Source organism: Oppia nitens, unplaced genomic scaffold (genome assembly GCF_028296485.1).
Source record: "Oppia nitens isolate AA-2021 unplaced genomic scaffold, nextdenovo-longstitch-racon4-pilon3 scaffold3_pilon_pilon_pilon, whole genome shotgun sequence".
Classification (NCBI taxonomy): domain Eukaryota; kingdom Metazoa; phylum Arthropoda; class Arachnida; order Sarcoptiformes; family Oppiidae; genus Oppia; species Oppia nitens.
The window spans coordinates 2661163-2679919 of record NW_026533221.1 but is presented as its reverse complement, the minus strand read 5'-3'; the positions used below and the strand labels follow the sequence as shown (position 1 = coordinate 2679919).

General features: G+C 22.6%; 1 protein-coding gene across 1 annotated transcript; it reads left to right on the top strand.

The window, feature by feature from the left end:
• Positions 1-10048: 10048 nt before the first annotated feature.
• Positions 10049-18493, top strand: LOC128957785 (GTP-binding protein drn-1-like). The gene is made up of 4 exons (XM_054303599.1): positions 10049-10442; positions 17239-17343; positions 17588-17632; positions 17994-18493. The coding sequence occupies exons 1-4, from the start codon at positions 10058-10060 to the stop codon at positions 18491-18493; spliced, it is 1035 nt and encodes a 344-aa protein (XP_054159574.1). The 5' UTR covers positions 10049-10057.
• Positions 18494-18757: the final 264 nt, after the last annotated feature.

Here is an 18757-nt window from a genome sequence, read left to right as displayed (position 1 = left end):
TACTAAAGTTTCTGATAAATAACAAATAAAATTCAAATTTAGATTTTTATATATAAAAATTTCAGATATAATAATTAGATATTTTTTACATAGCTATGTTTTTTTTATATGTATAATGACCAATAGATTATTTTGAATAGTCTAGACATTACATGATTATTACAACAAAATTGAGACAAAATTTTCCATTTATTTGCACACAAAAACTATACTTAACAAATAAAATTTTTGATTTTTTAAAATTAATTAAAAATGTTATTTAAGTTACTTTATTTACATTTTATGATTAAATTGTTTTATGTTAAGTTTAAATTCAAAAATAAAATGATAATGTATAAATTTTTACATATATATACAATAATTAAACATAATAATTTATTAATAGATTTTTAATTTATAAATTACACATTTTCTATATTGATTTTATTTACTAAACTAGACAAACATAAATTTTGTTTCAAATTGTCCAGGTAAATCTGTACAATTTGATTGCTATAGTTATGATACATGTTTTTGTCACTTATATAGTTCAATGCATATTACATTCAATATTATATTTAAAATAAATATGAAATATAGTCTTTAAAAAATATACAATATAAATATAAAGTTATAACATTGTATACACTGTTTATACAAATATAAATTATATATCAAATATATACAGTATATATAAGTTTACTGTATATTCTATAATATTAAATGTTCACAAGTTTGCAGATTTATAGGAGTTATGGATAAATTGAATCAATATTTGACAAAAACATTGTTAGAATTGCTTTTTAAGGATTATTCAGTTATGAAATATATATATATATTATATTTTTACTTATAATAATAAACTATAGCTTTAATGATATAAAGATTGGAATTTTCTTATCAGAAAAAATCCCAATTTTTATTAATATTTTTTTTTAAACAGTATAATACAAATTACAGTATATACTATTATTCTGTAGTATATAATTAAAGGTTAAAATTTTAAGTAACATTAGATTTATTTAATACATATATCAGTCAATAATAATAATAATAATAATATCTATAATATTTTCGATTATTACTGAAATAAAAATTCTATAATAATAAAAATAATTGTCTAAAAATAATTGTGATAATAAAAAAAACTTATTATATAGATATATCATATTATATTATAATATACGATATTATTATAAGTATCATTATATATTAACTGTATATACAGTATATTGTATAATATGACTATCATTGTAACAAATTCAACAATCATCTAGCAATTATGTAGCAATTACTATAGTAAATTGTATTTGAACAATTTTTGTCTATACTAGTGTAATAATTGTATAATGGTACATTTGTATTGGAATTTTTGGTCCATCATTACAACAACAACAAAAAAAAATAGTTTTATTTATTATATACTGTAATATATTGGAGATTTTAGTAATACTATACACTAAAAGATTTTTATTTTATTTTTTTATATTATTTAATACTACTATATAGCTATAAAAAACTTAATACCAAACACATTTATCATTACACAAATTGTTTTCTAATAAAATAAAACAAATTCATAATTATTTAATAGCTAAACTCAGTTTATTAATTATTATATCTCGTGACGTAGTATTAGTGACAAAGTCACAGAAATTGAATGGTCGCTAACTGCGTAAACTGTGACTTTGTCACAGAATCATGTGATCAAAATCAAATTCATATTAACCAATCAAAATTAATTTAATTGTTTAACCGTTTAATTGTTAGTACAGTGTGTGACTTGATATAGTGATCAATTAACGTAATATTATTAAATATATAAAATTGTATATAAAGAAGTTGAGGAATTGATCCAATTATCATCAAATGGTAAAAATAGCTGAAGAAGTTGAGGAATGGATCCAATTATCATTAGATGGTAAAAATAGCTGAAGAAGTTGAGGAATGGATCCAATTATCATCAAATGGTAAAAATAGCTGAAGAAGTTGAGGAATGGATCCAATTATCATTAGATGGTAAAAATAGCTGAAGAAGTAGAGAAATTAATCCAATTATCATCAAATGGTAAAAATAGCTGAAGAAGTTGAGGAATAGATCCAATTATCATCAAATGGTATAAATAGCTTAAGAAGTTGAGGAATAAGTATAATTATCATCAAATGGTAAAAATAGCTTAAGAAGTTGAGGAATAAGTATAATTATCATCAAATGGTAAAAATAGCTGAAGAAGTTGATGAATAGATCCAATTATCATCTAATGGCAAAAATAGCTGAAGATGTTGAGGAATAGGTCCAGTTATCAACTAATGATAAAATAGCTGATATGTTGAGAAAATGGTCCAAAACATTGAATTAACTTTATAAAAGTTTTGTAAATTAAGTTATTACTAGTTATTTAAGAATTGATTGTATTTTTATGTCATTCGACATGTCTGACAATCAACAAATGCATGTCATCGTTGTCCTTATCAATATATTAATTCTGCTGTTTAAATGATAATTACCATTTAAATGTTAATAATTCAACTTTTATTAATTAATATTAAAATGATGATTTACTAAACCAGTTACTACAAATACAATCTATAATAACTGGACAATTAATTAGTACAGATTTAACGCCATCACTCAAAACATCAACATCATGTCATTAACTTCTTCAGTTGTTTTTTACCATTTGATAATTATACTTATTCCTCAGCTTCTTCAGCTATTTTTACCATTTGATGATAACTAGATCTATTAAACTTCTTAAGCTATTTTTACCATTTGATGATAATTAGATCTATTCCTCAACATCTTAGGCTATTTTTAACATTTGATGATAATTGGATCTATTCCTATACATCATAAGCTATTTTTACCATTTGATGATAATTGGATCTATTCCTCAACATCTTAAGCTATTTTTACCATTTGATGATAATTAGATCTATTCCTCAACTTCTTAAGGTATTTTTACCATTTGATGATAATTGGATCTATTCCTCAACTTCTTAAAGTATTTTTACCATTTGATGATAATGGGATCTATTCCTCAACTTCTTAAGCTATTTTTACCATTTGATGATAATTAGATATTTAAATTTATAAATTATTTTTTAGTCACATTATTTTTTGTACACACTGTACATTATATCAATAACAATGAAAATTAGAACTCTATTTTGATTGGTTGATAAACGCGCGTGAATAACCACTGGTCAACAATTCGAACACTTAGCTTAAGTCTAATGTATTATTTTTAAACACTTAGGAGTTATTCAAATTTATATTTAATGCATTATATATATATATATAATATTTTATTCATTTATTTAATTGTATGATTTATTTAAATATCTATTTTTCTTTTCTTTTTTCTTTTTTCTCTTTTAACTAAAACAAAATTAAAGTAATATATGTGTCTCTTTTTAATGAGCGAAAAAACTTTATAATAAAATTATAATTAGAAACAATTTTTTTTAAAATGCAAAAAACCTCACAAATGAGATGTAAATCAATAAATTGTGAATAAAATGGGATATAAATAAATGTATAAATATTATATATTGTTAGTCAATGATTTTCTATGATACTCTACTCTGTATTTATAACTATATATACTAAATATAGACTCATAAAATGCTTTTATATATTTGTACTGTAGTTATAGTGTGTTTGTATATATATATACTAAACATACAATTTTATAACAAGTAATAAGGGTTTCAAATATGTTTTCAATCCATGGCTTTTAATGACACAAAACAACTCTATGTAAACTATATATATATATATATATATATATTATATATCTTTTATATGTAATATACAGTATCTTATAGTGGTTTGGATTACAAAAACTGACCAATTTATATATGGTATGCAAGAAAAAGATGACATTAATTAAAGCATTGGATGGTTTCTATTGTATGCCAAATATTAATGTAGGTATGGATTACACAATAGGTATGTGCTCTCTCTCTCTCTCTCTCTCTCTCTCTCTCTCTCTCTCTCTCTCTCTCTCTCTCTCTCTCACTGCATGAGCAAAATGTATAGCAATTGTGTGGACAATAAAACGAGTCAATTACAGTCACAAAAAAATCTAGTTTTTAATGAGAGACAAAAAATGCAGCAAAAAGTCAATTCCAACTCCCAGTGCAAGAAAGAAAGAAAGAAAGAAAGAGAGAAAGAGAGAGAGAGAGAGAGAGAGAAACTACATCAAAATTATTGAACTGTTTGCTAAAATGACGTCAGTTTGTTAGGTGCTGTGTGTGTATGTGTTAAGACTGTTAGTTAGGATTGTATTCTATACATACCGTACATACATTCAGAATACATACATACAGTATATTGTTGCAGATATATTGTGAGCTTTTATATATATATATATATATTATATATAAATTTTATATAACGAATGTCTTGGAGCACAAACAGTGTCGGCTAACTATATGAGACACATTTGGTATCAGTGCGTCGGCCCTAACCTTACATTACATACCGATTCTCTGAATTTATATAAATTGTGATATAAATAAATGTATAAATATTATATATTGTTAGTCAATGATTTTCTATGAACACTCTACTCTGTATTTATAACTATATATACTAAATATAGACTCATAAAATCTTTTATATATTTGTACTCAAGTGTGTTTGTATATATATATACTAAACATACAATTTTATAACAAGTAATAAGGGTTTCAAATATGTTTTCAATCCATGGCTTTTAATGACACAAAACAACTCTATGTAAACTATATATATATATATATATATATATTATATATCTTTTATATGTAATATACAGTATCTTATAGTGGTTTGGATTACAAAAACTGACCAATTTATATATGATGCAAGAAAAAGATGACATTAATTAAAGCATTGGATGGTTTCTATTGTATGCCAAATATTAATGTAGGTATGGATTACACAATAGGTATGTGCTCTCTCTCTCTCTCTCTCTCTCTCTCTCTCTCTCTCTCTCTCTCTCTCTCTCTCTCTCTCACTGCATGAGCAAATGTATAGCAATTGTGTGGACAATAAAACGAGTCAATTACAGTCACAAAAAAATCTAGTTTTTAATGAGAGACAAAAAATGCAGCAAAAAGTCAATTCCAACTCCCAGTGCAAGAAAGAAAGAAAGAAAGAAAGAGAGAAAGAGAGAGAGAGAGAGAGAGAGAAATAAAACATCAAAATTATTGAACTGTTTGCTAAAATGACGTCAGTTTGTTAGGTGCTGTGTGTGTATGTGTTAAGACTGTTAGTTAGGATTGTATTCTATACATAATGTACATACATTCAGAATACATACATACAGTATATTGTTGCAGATATATTGTGAGCTTTTATATATATATATATATATTATATATAAATTTTATATAACGAATGTCTTGGAGCACAAACAGTGTCGGCTAACTATATGAGACACATTTGGTATCAGTGCGTCGGCCCTAACCTTACATTACATACCGATTCTCTGAATTTATATATAAATTCTGTGGATTCTGTATATAAAATACTGTAGATTCTGTATATACTGTATATATATATATCACATACACATACATACCTATTCTGTATCTCACTCTCACTCTCTCAGTGCACACATCTATGCCATGCATTTGTGTTAATATGTTTGTCAGAAACTGTTGATATCATAGATCGGTTGAGACCTGTCGTCGTTTTTTTCGTCCTCTCTCTCTCTCTCTCAAAATATATTGATACAACACATACAGTACAATATAACATAACTATTGTACTACTGGTAGTGCAAGTATTATTACAACACACCAACACATGATATGTTATGTAAGTATCAAATTATTTTTTTCTCTTTTCCTATATATCACTGAATTGCTTAATACAGATATCAATTGCAGCACTTATCAGAAAATACTTTTTTCCCAATGAAACAAATACTTAATATATATATAATAATAATATTGTTGATAATGTTTCTGCAAAACAAGTCTCTCTCTCTCTCTCTCTCTCTCTTTCTCTCAATGTGTTTGCGAAATCTTTGTCGGTGTTATTGAAATCATAGGATTGAAGACAAAGATTTTAATTATTTCGATGACACCATTAAATTGCAAATCTATTTTTGGCTGTTTAGACACAATTGATTACTACTATTACTACTACTATTGCTAGCAAATAGATATCCTCTCTTTTACCTGTAAATTCTCTTTATATATATATCTATTGACACAATACTTGCCAATACTTATCCGATTGAATTGTTTGGTTGATGCGCATTGGATCCACACAAACATACAGACACACCGATGATGATGATAATAATAATGATTAATGTGAACCCATTGGTGATTGGGGGGAGGAGTGGGTCAGATAATAAAAAAATATCATCAAATACATTGATAGAAACAATTACTCTTTAATATCTAAAATAAATTTTGTTTTGTTTTTGTCAATTTGTTGTTCAGTCACATCTCACTCTGTCTTATAATAACTTGTTTTGTCATTTGTATTATTATTATCATTATTTTTGGTGATAAATACAATCGGAAATTGTTTTTACACAAAATTTGATACTTTTATTTGATATATTTTTGTTTTGTTTTACACACACACACACACACACACACACACACACACACACACACACACAMACACACACACATACATACACACAGTAACTAATACAAAGTTTTTTGTTTTTATTGGTGTTGATATTACACTATACAGTATATCAATAAACTTCTTGAATTGCATTAAATTAGTGTTATATACGATAGTTGTAGTATTATTAGCAAAAAAAATTGTTGTAATATTTTTGTTGTTGTTTGCTATAATATTTTTTGTCGTTAACTAATTACAGCAAAATATCATCAAAATAAAGATATCTAACATATATTCAGATATATATATATATATAATTAATATATATAAATAAAGAATATGAATTATCTACTAATAAAGCCATTATTTATTTGATTTATTTTTATTTTCTCAAAAAAATTATGATTATTATTGTCTTAATTTGAATTTTAAAGGAATTTATTTTAAGAATTTTTGTAATAAATTTTTATTTTTTGTAGTTTGTGTTAATATATTACACAAAATTTATGTGAAAAACAGCATTTTATTTATTTAAATATTATTATAATGCAAATATAAGGTATATAAATATATAAAAGTAATTCAGAAAATATATTTAAATAAAAATAAAATATATTTTTTTACCAAGTGGAATTAATTATTAAATGTAGAATTTAAATAAATTCATATAAAAAATAAATAAATTTTATTATCAATTTATATTTATATTTAGAAATTTATTTATTAAATTGATTCAATTAGAGTTATTTTGTTTTGAAAAAATATAAACAATCAATAAACTGTTTTTTATTTTTATTATTAAAACGTTATATTTATAATGATATTACAGTGTATACTACATTAATATTTATCAAAAAAAGCTTTTAGTGCTACCATTAATTTTTTTAATTAATTAATTTGTTTTTTAAAATTAGACTCAATTTTAAAAATAAATTTAAGAAATAAGCTATTTTAAAAATTATTAGAGTTAATAGAAAATATAATAAAAATAATAATATGTTTATATATAATTTTATTTTAGTATGAAATTTCTTACTTGAAAATCATTATAATTTTTCTCACAATTCATTTAATAAATTGTATGCTTTTTTCATACATCAAAAGATTTTGCTTCCAATTTGATTGAATTTTTTATTTATATATTGCTTTTAGGTTTGCAAACAAACAAACACACACAGAGACACACACACACAGACACGTACACACACACACATACACATACACATTGTTATGTTGTAAAATAAAACAAATATTTTTTTGTGAATATAATCCAATCAATAGTTATTTGTTGCTACTTATAACTAATGGCTTTGATCTATTGGTAAGGCTTTAGTAAGCAGTGTGTATTGTTTTATTAATAAATTGAGTTTATATATACAGTATATATATATATATTTATGTATATACAGTGTATACACAGTATATAACTTAAGATACCGGTGTGTGTGTGTGTATGTGTGTGTTTAGATTAAAATATTTTTTTCTGTTTATTTACAATAACCTGATTATAAGTTATATTTTTTATATATACAAAATAATACTGTATAATAATATTACAGTATCTATCTATTGATTAGTTTATCTGCAGTATATATATATATATATATATATATATAAGTCATCTTCAAGTGTAATATATACAGTATATAATTTATTATATAGACTACAGTATAAACTATGTTTTGTTTGTCTGACTTGAATATATTGTATATACAGTGTAAATGTAAATTATGAGACCAATTAATGTGATATCTTTCTCACTAACTCTACTCGACAATGAAATTGAGTGGTCTTTAATTTGTGCCAAAAGATAACAATGACTGAGTGTGTATATGAGTGATTTAGAGAGAGAGAGAGAGAGAGAGAGAGAGAGAGAGAGAGAGAGAGAGAGAAATTAATGAAAAACTTATTTATACAGCGATTGTATTCTTGAAGAAGAGTTGTGAGAGAAAACAGTTTTTCTTATTTAGTTCAACAATACATTACATTACAAGCAAACTATAAGTTTTTTAATCAATAAAATTTTGTGTATTTGACGATTGTATGTATTATTGAAGAGTACAAACTTGAAGTGATCTTTTGATTTACAATTGATTTACTTTTCATCTATAAAGACATTGGTTTTACATTAGAGGAGAGATTTAGTGACTGTGTTTGAGAGAGAAAGAGAGAGAGAGAGAGAGAGAGAGAGAGAGATTTAAAAAATATAAGACTCAAAAAAGATATAATATAATACAGTATATTATATTTTAGTGAAAAAATTTTATTTTTTATAGTAAAAGTAAAATTAAATTTCTAAATTTATTCCGATTTTTGTAATTTAAATGAAAAATCGAGAGAAAAGCTTTACTTCGTGTGATTTCACATGAAATTTGAAGTTTTATATTATTTTTGTTTTGTTGTGTTGTTTAAGATTTTGGTTTATCATATATGCATTAAGAGAAAACATTAATTATAAATTTATATATATATATATATATATACGATATTATACAGTATAATATCAGTGATATATCAGTAAATAATTGGCTTAAAGTTTATAGTATTATACATTAAGAAAAATATATGTTTAGTTTGTCATAATTATCTAATAAGATTATAATTTTCTTTTTATATATATTTTAATAATTAGATATTAATATCATATATACAGTAGAGTACAGTATATTTATTATTATATAATAATTTTGGCATACATTACACGCATCTTTTAATATAAAAATAGTAAATTAGAGTTTATTACTTAAATGATATCACATTTTTGTTAATTAAAATTTAGTGTTTAAGTTAAATAAAACATATTTTACTGTAATATTAATATTATATAAATATTAATATTAATAAAACTTCTTTTAATATTTATATGTTAATAGTTTTTGGAGACCATACATTGTAAATTTAATTAATTTTAATTAAATAGCTAATATTATTATTGTTTTATTACATTATTATTACATTAGAATATTGTTTACTGTTATTATTTATTTAAGTATTATTTTTATTAAATTTATATAAATTATTATATTATTAAATATCAAAAATTCCTAATATTCCTGATATATATATTATATACCGGTATATATCTTATTAATTATCAATCGTTAAGTCAGTATATAAATGTCATTACTATTGACAGTTAAATGTTTTGGACAGTTAATTATAATAATAAATGCTTGCAATGCTTTAAGTGCTTAACCAAAATTAATGGGACAATCATTTGAAATCACAGTTATTATAGTATTATTTATTTTTTTTATTATTTACTGTTTTTATTTTTTACAGTATTAATACAGACAACACTGGTTTAGTGACTTTGTAGTGATCGACATCAACGACATCAACGACATCAACGACATCATCATCAGCAACAACAACAAAAGCTAAGACCAAGTGATAATAATAATAGTAATAATAATAATAATAAATAAATAACAAAATAAAAAAAGTCATTGATTTTGAACAATAAAGAAGAAAAAGTGAAAAAAGTAATCATCAATGCCTTTGTTAGCAAAGAAAGGGTCATCTGATGAGCGACGCTCTCAAATCAATACAAAAATAAAAGAGCGATCATTAAGTGTGGCCACAGCTTCTCCGTCGAGAGGAGGGGCTTCTTCACTGTTGAGTCCGCAGACCAACGATGCTATGTTGGACACAGGTATGGGATGTTTCAGTACGAGTACACCGCCGCTGTCGCGCCAGAGAAGACACTCGAAGCTTCATCTGAGAGTGGCCTCCGAAATATGTGTCGACCAGACACTAGGCATCGGTACGGCCAACAGTTCCGGTGCCAGTGGTAATAATAATAAGGATCGATACAGAATCGTAATCATGGGATCCAGTGCTGTGGGAAAGACGGCAATTGTTGAACAATTTCTTTATGGTAAGCAATAAGCACTTGTATATAGTATATACTGTATGTACAATCTATACAATAAGTATATAAGCCGCTAAACTAGACAATACTTTATATTTATGCTATATATTGATATATATTAGTAGTTTTATATTAGTTTATAAGATCTTTCCAATTGATACACATTTCCACAAAAAAACACATATAAAGCAGAAAATAACAAAATTTAGTAATAAAAAACATATAGTGTATATATATTTTTATATATATAAAGGAATTCCTATTGTGTTTATTGGTATAAAATTGTTTTATAAGTTTTCAGTAGAAATAATATAATGAATTGAGAGATTCACTAATGATTTAGTGAATGAATGAATGAACACTGAATTTAAACAATTATAGAGAATCAGAGAGAATAGCAACTAATTTATTAGTATTGTTGTTGAGTTGTAGTTATTATTATTATTATTACTATTATTACAATCAATTCACACATATTTTCTGTCGTCGATTATAAATTTTAGTGCAAATTATTCAATATATTTTGTATATACCATATAAAATTGTAATATTTATATATTTATAATGTATATATTGCTTATAAATTTATAATAATTATATGCCCTTACAATAGATGAGTCTATTTATTATAATTACTTATACTGTAATATTGTTTAGTTTATATTACAGGTGTATATTGTATGATATACACAGATTTGTATATTATATTATAATAAGTATATATATATATAAATTATATGTTGAATATATATACTGAATATTATATTAAATCTACACTATTACTGGTTCACTGAATATATATTAAATCTTGAAATAGAAAAAGCAATACAATGAGTAAAATAAAGTGTGTTTTTGTGTGTGAATAATAATTTTCACATTATTCCGGCATAAATAAGCAAATATATTAAGCAAATGGTTTGGTTTTTAGTTTAATTTTAGCATATTTTTTAGTTTTATTAGTAGTTAATATTTGTATAATAATATTTAATGAAACTATTGGATTTACATTGAAATTAATGATATATTATTTTATTGATAATTATAATCAGGATATGTTATGAGTTAATACTGTAAAAATATTTAACGATTTTGTGTCCAAATGCATAATATATATTTAATATATAAATTGATATATGTGTATATACGGTATATACTACATATAAATTTATATTATTTGCTATATATATAATAAAAAATCGTTTTTTAATTACTTTTGCATTTAATGAAAATCAAGTCATGTGTTAAAGTGAGTTAATAATATTTATTGCATATACTGTATAATATAAATATATAAAAACAATTTTTACAAATACTATAGTTTATATAACATAATGTAGTATAAAGTGAAAGAGATTTAGATGTACTGTATATATATATATAAATTAAATTGTATTTTACACACAATACTTACTCTAATATTCTGTACAAAAATGTTAGACAATTTATTTCAAATGATAGTAATTATATATAAGAAAATTTGTTTTAACTAATTTGAAATTAATTCTGAACGTAAAAATTGTATAAATTATAAAAAAAATATAAAACAAATGTATGCTTTAAAAAAATATTAATTAGAAAAAATGCAAAATAACACATGTGAAAGACAATAATAATAATTATATTAAAATCATTTTTATGGCATCAGTAAAGTAATTAACTAAGAAAATACAGTTAATGTAATTATATTTCTATATTTTCTAATGTCATCAAAAAAAAAAATTAAATACTAATTCGAAAGCTAAATATGGAAAACATTTTTTTATTAATTTTATTTTATGTAATAATAAATAATAAAATTTTTATTATTATTAATAATAATAAAACTAAATAAATAAATGTTTCACTAAATAAAAAAAATTAGTTTAAAATTAAACAAATTTTTAGAGGAAATTGTCTTATAGTTAGCGAGAAATCATTTCCTAATTATAATCCGAATAAAATAAATTATTTTATTATTATTTTCACTATTATTATTGTTATTATTATTAATGATTACGGGAGCATACTTATTGGACGTTCATTTTATTATAAAATATTAATAATACAGGTCAGTTAAATAATTTTTGGACATCTGATGATGATAAGTGTCAAATAAATTGCTTTTCAGGACTGGGATGTAAATCTAACACATTGTTTTGTGCATTCAAATCATAATAATTTACATTTATTAAGAAAAATTATAAAAATAATATAAAATATAATAATAATAATAATAATAAATCAATAGTCCATTGTTTGACTTTATTATTGTTGCGTTAAAGTAATTTTTGTAGCAAATAATATGTTTTGAGTTATAAATCAATTATCTCTCATTGTTTTCTGAATATAAATACAATATTATTTAATATTATAAATATTTCAATCGTTAAAAGATTAAAAATAACTTTTACTAATAATAACAAATAAATTTATAGTCATTTAGTTTTTTAAAAAAATAAACGATAGATAAGATATGCAAATAATATTGTATTCAAAATGAAAACAAATTAGTTTTAAGTATGAGTTTTAAAAATTTTGAATTTTCTATCATTTAGTTTTATTTGTCATTATTATTATTAGTATAAAAATTTTTAATAACTAAATCGAAATTTATTTGTAATGCATTTATTTATTTTTTTTTCGAAAATGATTTTTAATAAATTCAAATTTTATTTAATAAAAATTATTTAATGGATAGTAGATATTTTAAATTTTGCATAACTTAGGGATTATTAAATTTTTTTTTTGTTAAATAACATATGCATTAGTAATGTATTATCATTATAGTTATGTTGATGTTTAGTATCAAATTATATTGTTATCATTATAATTGTAAAAAAATGTTATATACATTTTGTAGTTACTTTTGTTGAATAACTAACATATTCTCAAAATCTATTTGTTATATACAGTATAATAATATTATTATTATTTGAGTGAATCACAACATTAAAAAAAATTTAAATTAAATATTAAAATTTTATAACTATGTGTTTGCAATCAGTAACAAAAAAACATACAACAGTTTGTATTATTTTATTATAAAAAACTACTAAACCTAACATTTATACTATATTTATACAGTTTATATGTTTAAAGTACAATACTGTATATAATAAATTGAAAAATTGAAATAATAATGTATTATTTGTACAGTTTTAATATACTTTATAAAAATATATATGTTATAGTAATTTGTGAACAATTGTGAAAAATTGCTGACAAAATAATTGATTAGTTTATTACATGAATTGTAGTCCTAATTAATAACTCGTGTTTCGCTTTTATAGACAAACTATTTACAGTATTTAAACAGTTTTATATATATTTATAATTCATTTGTTAGATTTTTATTATTATTATTATATTAGAAATTATTTTTGTAGAATAAAAAATATAGTTTTTTTTGTGAATAACAGTGATTTATTATTATTATCATATATTATTATTATCATTATAAATCTACTGTATATAATATGTTTGACAATAAATAAGTTTTTCAATAGCATTCAATCAAAGTCAATGAATGACATCCTTTTTTTAGATTAAATTTGCCGAAAATAAAAATTGTTATTATATTATCAAATTCTGTCTATAATTATTGGGTTTTATTATTATTATTATTATGATTATATCATAAAACATTATCTTTAAATGTATATAAATAGTCTCAAGATTTTTATTATGATTTTTTTTTTAAAAAAATATATGATCTATATATACTAGTATATAGAGATGGACAAATAGAAATATCTAATAAACTTCCCTAAGAAAATTTTCTACTAAATTTCTTAGGTATAAATTTTACTTTATTGTTAATACTCAAGTTATGTACTCAATTTATTGTATTATGTGATCACCATATTTATAGCTATTGTAATGTTTTATTAATAAGTCATGATAGACTGTATACTACTCTACATATGATATAATTTACTGTACTATATGAATGAGATTCCTAGATATAAAAGTAATATATAAATTATAATTATATAATTATAGTTTTAGTTATCATTTTATTATTGTAAATTTTATTTATCATTTAATTATATTTTTTAGTTTAATGTAATAGATAAAAAAATTTACTTTCAATAATAATTTTTCAGTTATTATTTGTGATTATAATGAAATTGTTAATAATTGTACAAATAATTAAGACAACAAAATTAACAATGAGCATCCCATAGACGGAAATTTCTTTTAGAAACTTTCTATAAAAAAATTAATCTTTATTTATGCCAACACTACTAGTATATAAAATATAAAAAGATAATTTATAATCTAAGTAACATAATTAATTTTAAGCATTATTAAATGCTACTCTAATCTTTAGTATTTTGAATAATAATTATTTTTATTATTATTAATAGTACTAAATTTTTTAAATGACAATAATAATCATTTAGACTTAATTTATTCATTGCAATTTGATCCATGTTTATTATATCATATAAATTATATATATATATATATACGTGTTTTTGCATTTTATTGTGTAGTTGTAATAATATATTTTAAAAATTATTATCTTAAATCATTTTATTATTTTAGTTTTTTTAATCTCACGTTTATATATATATATATTAATATATTAAAAAGTTTTTAACATGAAATTGATGATATAAATAACTAATAACTTTCAATTTAGTAGTAGTAATAGCGCACACTTTATGTCAAACTTATAATTACAATTTATTGCTTATAAATTTATTTTATTTAATTTTTTATTTATTTAATTTTCTTGTGACACAAATGAAATTTAAGCAAATAGTTTGTCGAAAATTTATTTAAATTTATACAATTATTTTTTTTTGGGAGAAAAAAGTTTCAAATTAAAAGTTTTTCGACTGTTTAATATTTAACATACAATTTTATTTTTTTTACTTTATATATATACTATATATATAATAAATTGACAATACTATTAAAGTGATAATCGCATTTATTATTATTATATAAATAGATTTACCGTATGTAATAAATGTTAAAAATGTTTTATATGTAATATATGTTTTTATAAATTATTAAATTTTTATTTTACAGTAAATTAAAATTACAAATGAAATTCTGTGATTTATGATTATTATTAAGATTAAAAATTCATATATTATTACTATATTTATATATTAATACTGTATATACTTTACATATTAATAGTACTGTTATAATAAATTCAAATTCAATAGGTATAATAAATATAACTCTTTGTTATTATGCATAATAATTATTAGATATTTTTTTCCTTATATAAATCATTTGATATAAATTTATATATATATAACAATATAATGTAATAAATTATTAAACTTAACAATAGATTTATTTTATAAATTAATAGGTAATTTATGATTTATAATAATAATAATAATAATAACTACAGTACTTTCTTATATTATATAATCTCATTCAATACAATTGAATTGATTTTTTCGGATTTGGATACAATTGGATTGATTTTTAAAAATGTATTTTATTTGTAGATTTATTGATATATATTTGCAGTCAATTTTTTTACAATTATACACTGAAATAAGCATTAATTTATAAGTACATTATTATTGATCCGTAAAAAAGCTTTTCATTACTTATGTTTCTCTGATGGTCTCTCTCTCTCTCTCTCTCTCTCTTTCTCTCTCTCTCTCTCTCTCTCTCTCTCTCTCTCTGAGGACATTTGGTCAACTATTATACTTAATATAGTATATCATATAATGTTATATATGTATGAAAAAACGCCGCATTTTATTGCATTTGTATGAGTTTTCCTGAGGAAATGCATTTTCTCGCTGCTAAATACATCACAAATCTTTCAGTAAATATTTGTAGTCTATATATATATAAAACTTTATATACTATAGACTTGAATATAAACTTTTATAATAATTCAATTCACTGGTGACATATGTTTTAACTGTATATACTATATATTCAATATTTTTTGTATTTCCATAAACTTTTGTTAATAAAAAAAATTCAACACAATATACTGTATGTTAACATATACCGTATAAGTCATGCATATATATCCACTAACACTAGACAATAGTGTATATGGTATTAGTCTCTTAACTTTCATAAACATAACTTGCATTAGTTATTAAGATATTATGATTATTACATTATTATTATTATTATTACATTCAAATTTATGTCAATTTATTATTACTATTATTACTAGAAATGCATACAAAAGGAATCAATTTTAATGAAAAGCAATATTTTTACGAAAATAAGACTTAATTTTTTGGTCACAATATATATATATCTCTTTATTTATTTATCTTTTCTATTGTTATAATTTCATATTAAATATTAGATGAATTATAAATGAATTGTATTTAACTTAATTAAATTATTCTGGGGACATTATTGTAATTTTATTATATTTTTGCACATATATATTGCACAGTATAAGCATATAAATTTCATATATTGTATTGTATATGATATTTATAAAGATTATTAAAATTAATGAATAAATTCTTGAAACAATAGATATACAGTATGTATACTATATATATAAACAGTATATATATATATATATATATATATATAACACAAAACACAACCGCATAACTATGATAATCATTATTAATGAATATACACACAAGTGTTTACAGATAGTAACACTACTATAAAGAATATTCTGCCGTTAATAATATTTAATGTATACTAAAAGTATACTCCAGTATACAGTATATATCTATAATTTATATTTTAGTATTAATAAATAACTGTACAATAAAAAGTATATACCGTATATATAGTATATAGTATATGACATGTTATATAATATATTATTTATTTATTTTTGCTCTTTTTTAAGGATCATTTCCGACCAGCCATTCGGCAACAGTTGAAGAGTTACATAAAGGCGAGTATGAAGTGGGCAACGGAGCTGTCATACCATTGGAAATACTAGACACAAGTGGTCAGTCAATCATCGGTTTTAGTTGTTATCTTTTAAACGCATTATACAATAAATTTATATTATGTATAATATATTGCATGTATTACTTTAATATAATAATGTTTAATTTAGTTAAAACATTATAAAGTATATATATAAATTATATTAGTTGAATAATGGGATGGTCTATAAAATTTAATCTAAAGTAATTGTATTTTATTTTTGTTATTATTTTTTATTTTTATTATTTTGTTGAAAATTATAGGATCTTATGAATTTCCAGCAATGAGACGACTGGCCATATCTGCAGGTAAGTCAATGTTTGTGTGTAAATGTATGTGTGTGTGTGTGTTATTCAATAAGTTTAGGTTATTTTCTCGTAGACAGTGTATTGTAAAATATTTTATAACAATTTTATACTGTATAATAATACTGTAACACTTAAAAAGGCAAATCCTTTTTTTATAATATATACATTAGATATATAGTATATATATTATATACCGGTATACTGTATATATCAATATACCTCTACAATGAATGCCTAGTATTTATATAAATAGCTCATAAGTGTGTGTGTGTACTGTATATATTTGTATATAATTTATCTATAATATGAAAGCACTGGTAGTTTTTTTCTCTAACTCTCTCTCTTTTTCTCATTTTAATAGGCGATGCCTTTGCACTGATCTATTCGATCGATAACTCCGAGACCTTTGAAGAAGTGAAACGATTGCGCGAAACAATAGTCGAAGTAAAGGGAGAGACATACTGTCCGATTGTGGTCGTCGGCAATAAGTCCGATCTGCCGGACTCTGATCGTACGGTCGGTATCGAAATGGCCGAATGCGAGTGCATTGATTGGGATCACGGATTTGTCGAATGTTCGGCTAAAGATAACCGCAATATTATGAACATCTTTTCATCGATGCTCATCCAGGCCCGGCTCAAGGGCTGTCTCAATGTCAACCAAATTGTTGCCACCAATAAACACCATCATTCACGAGGCGGAGACCACGGCAGCGGCGATCGTATGCAACGCCGGCGCTCGAGTCTGCCGATTAGCGAACTGTTTCATAGGTCACAGCCGACCACAATTGCCGGCCTAAGACATCAGCAAAACGCCGATCCCATTAGGTTTCGCAAACGTAACAGTTGTACGCCATCGTAATCGATGTCGACAGACACAGATACATGAGCTCATCCACCCATCACCTGAATTGGTGGTCACAACTACTACAATACTTATTGTTTGCATTATTGCATCTCTCTATTTATACATCCATTAAAAATGATTATATTATACTTTTGTATTTATGTATGTACGGTATATACAGTATAAATATAATTATTGATGAAATAGATAGTTGATGATGATTGATTGAAAGAGATCAATTCAATTTTTAAAATGCAATATAATCTATTACAGAATATT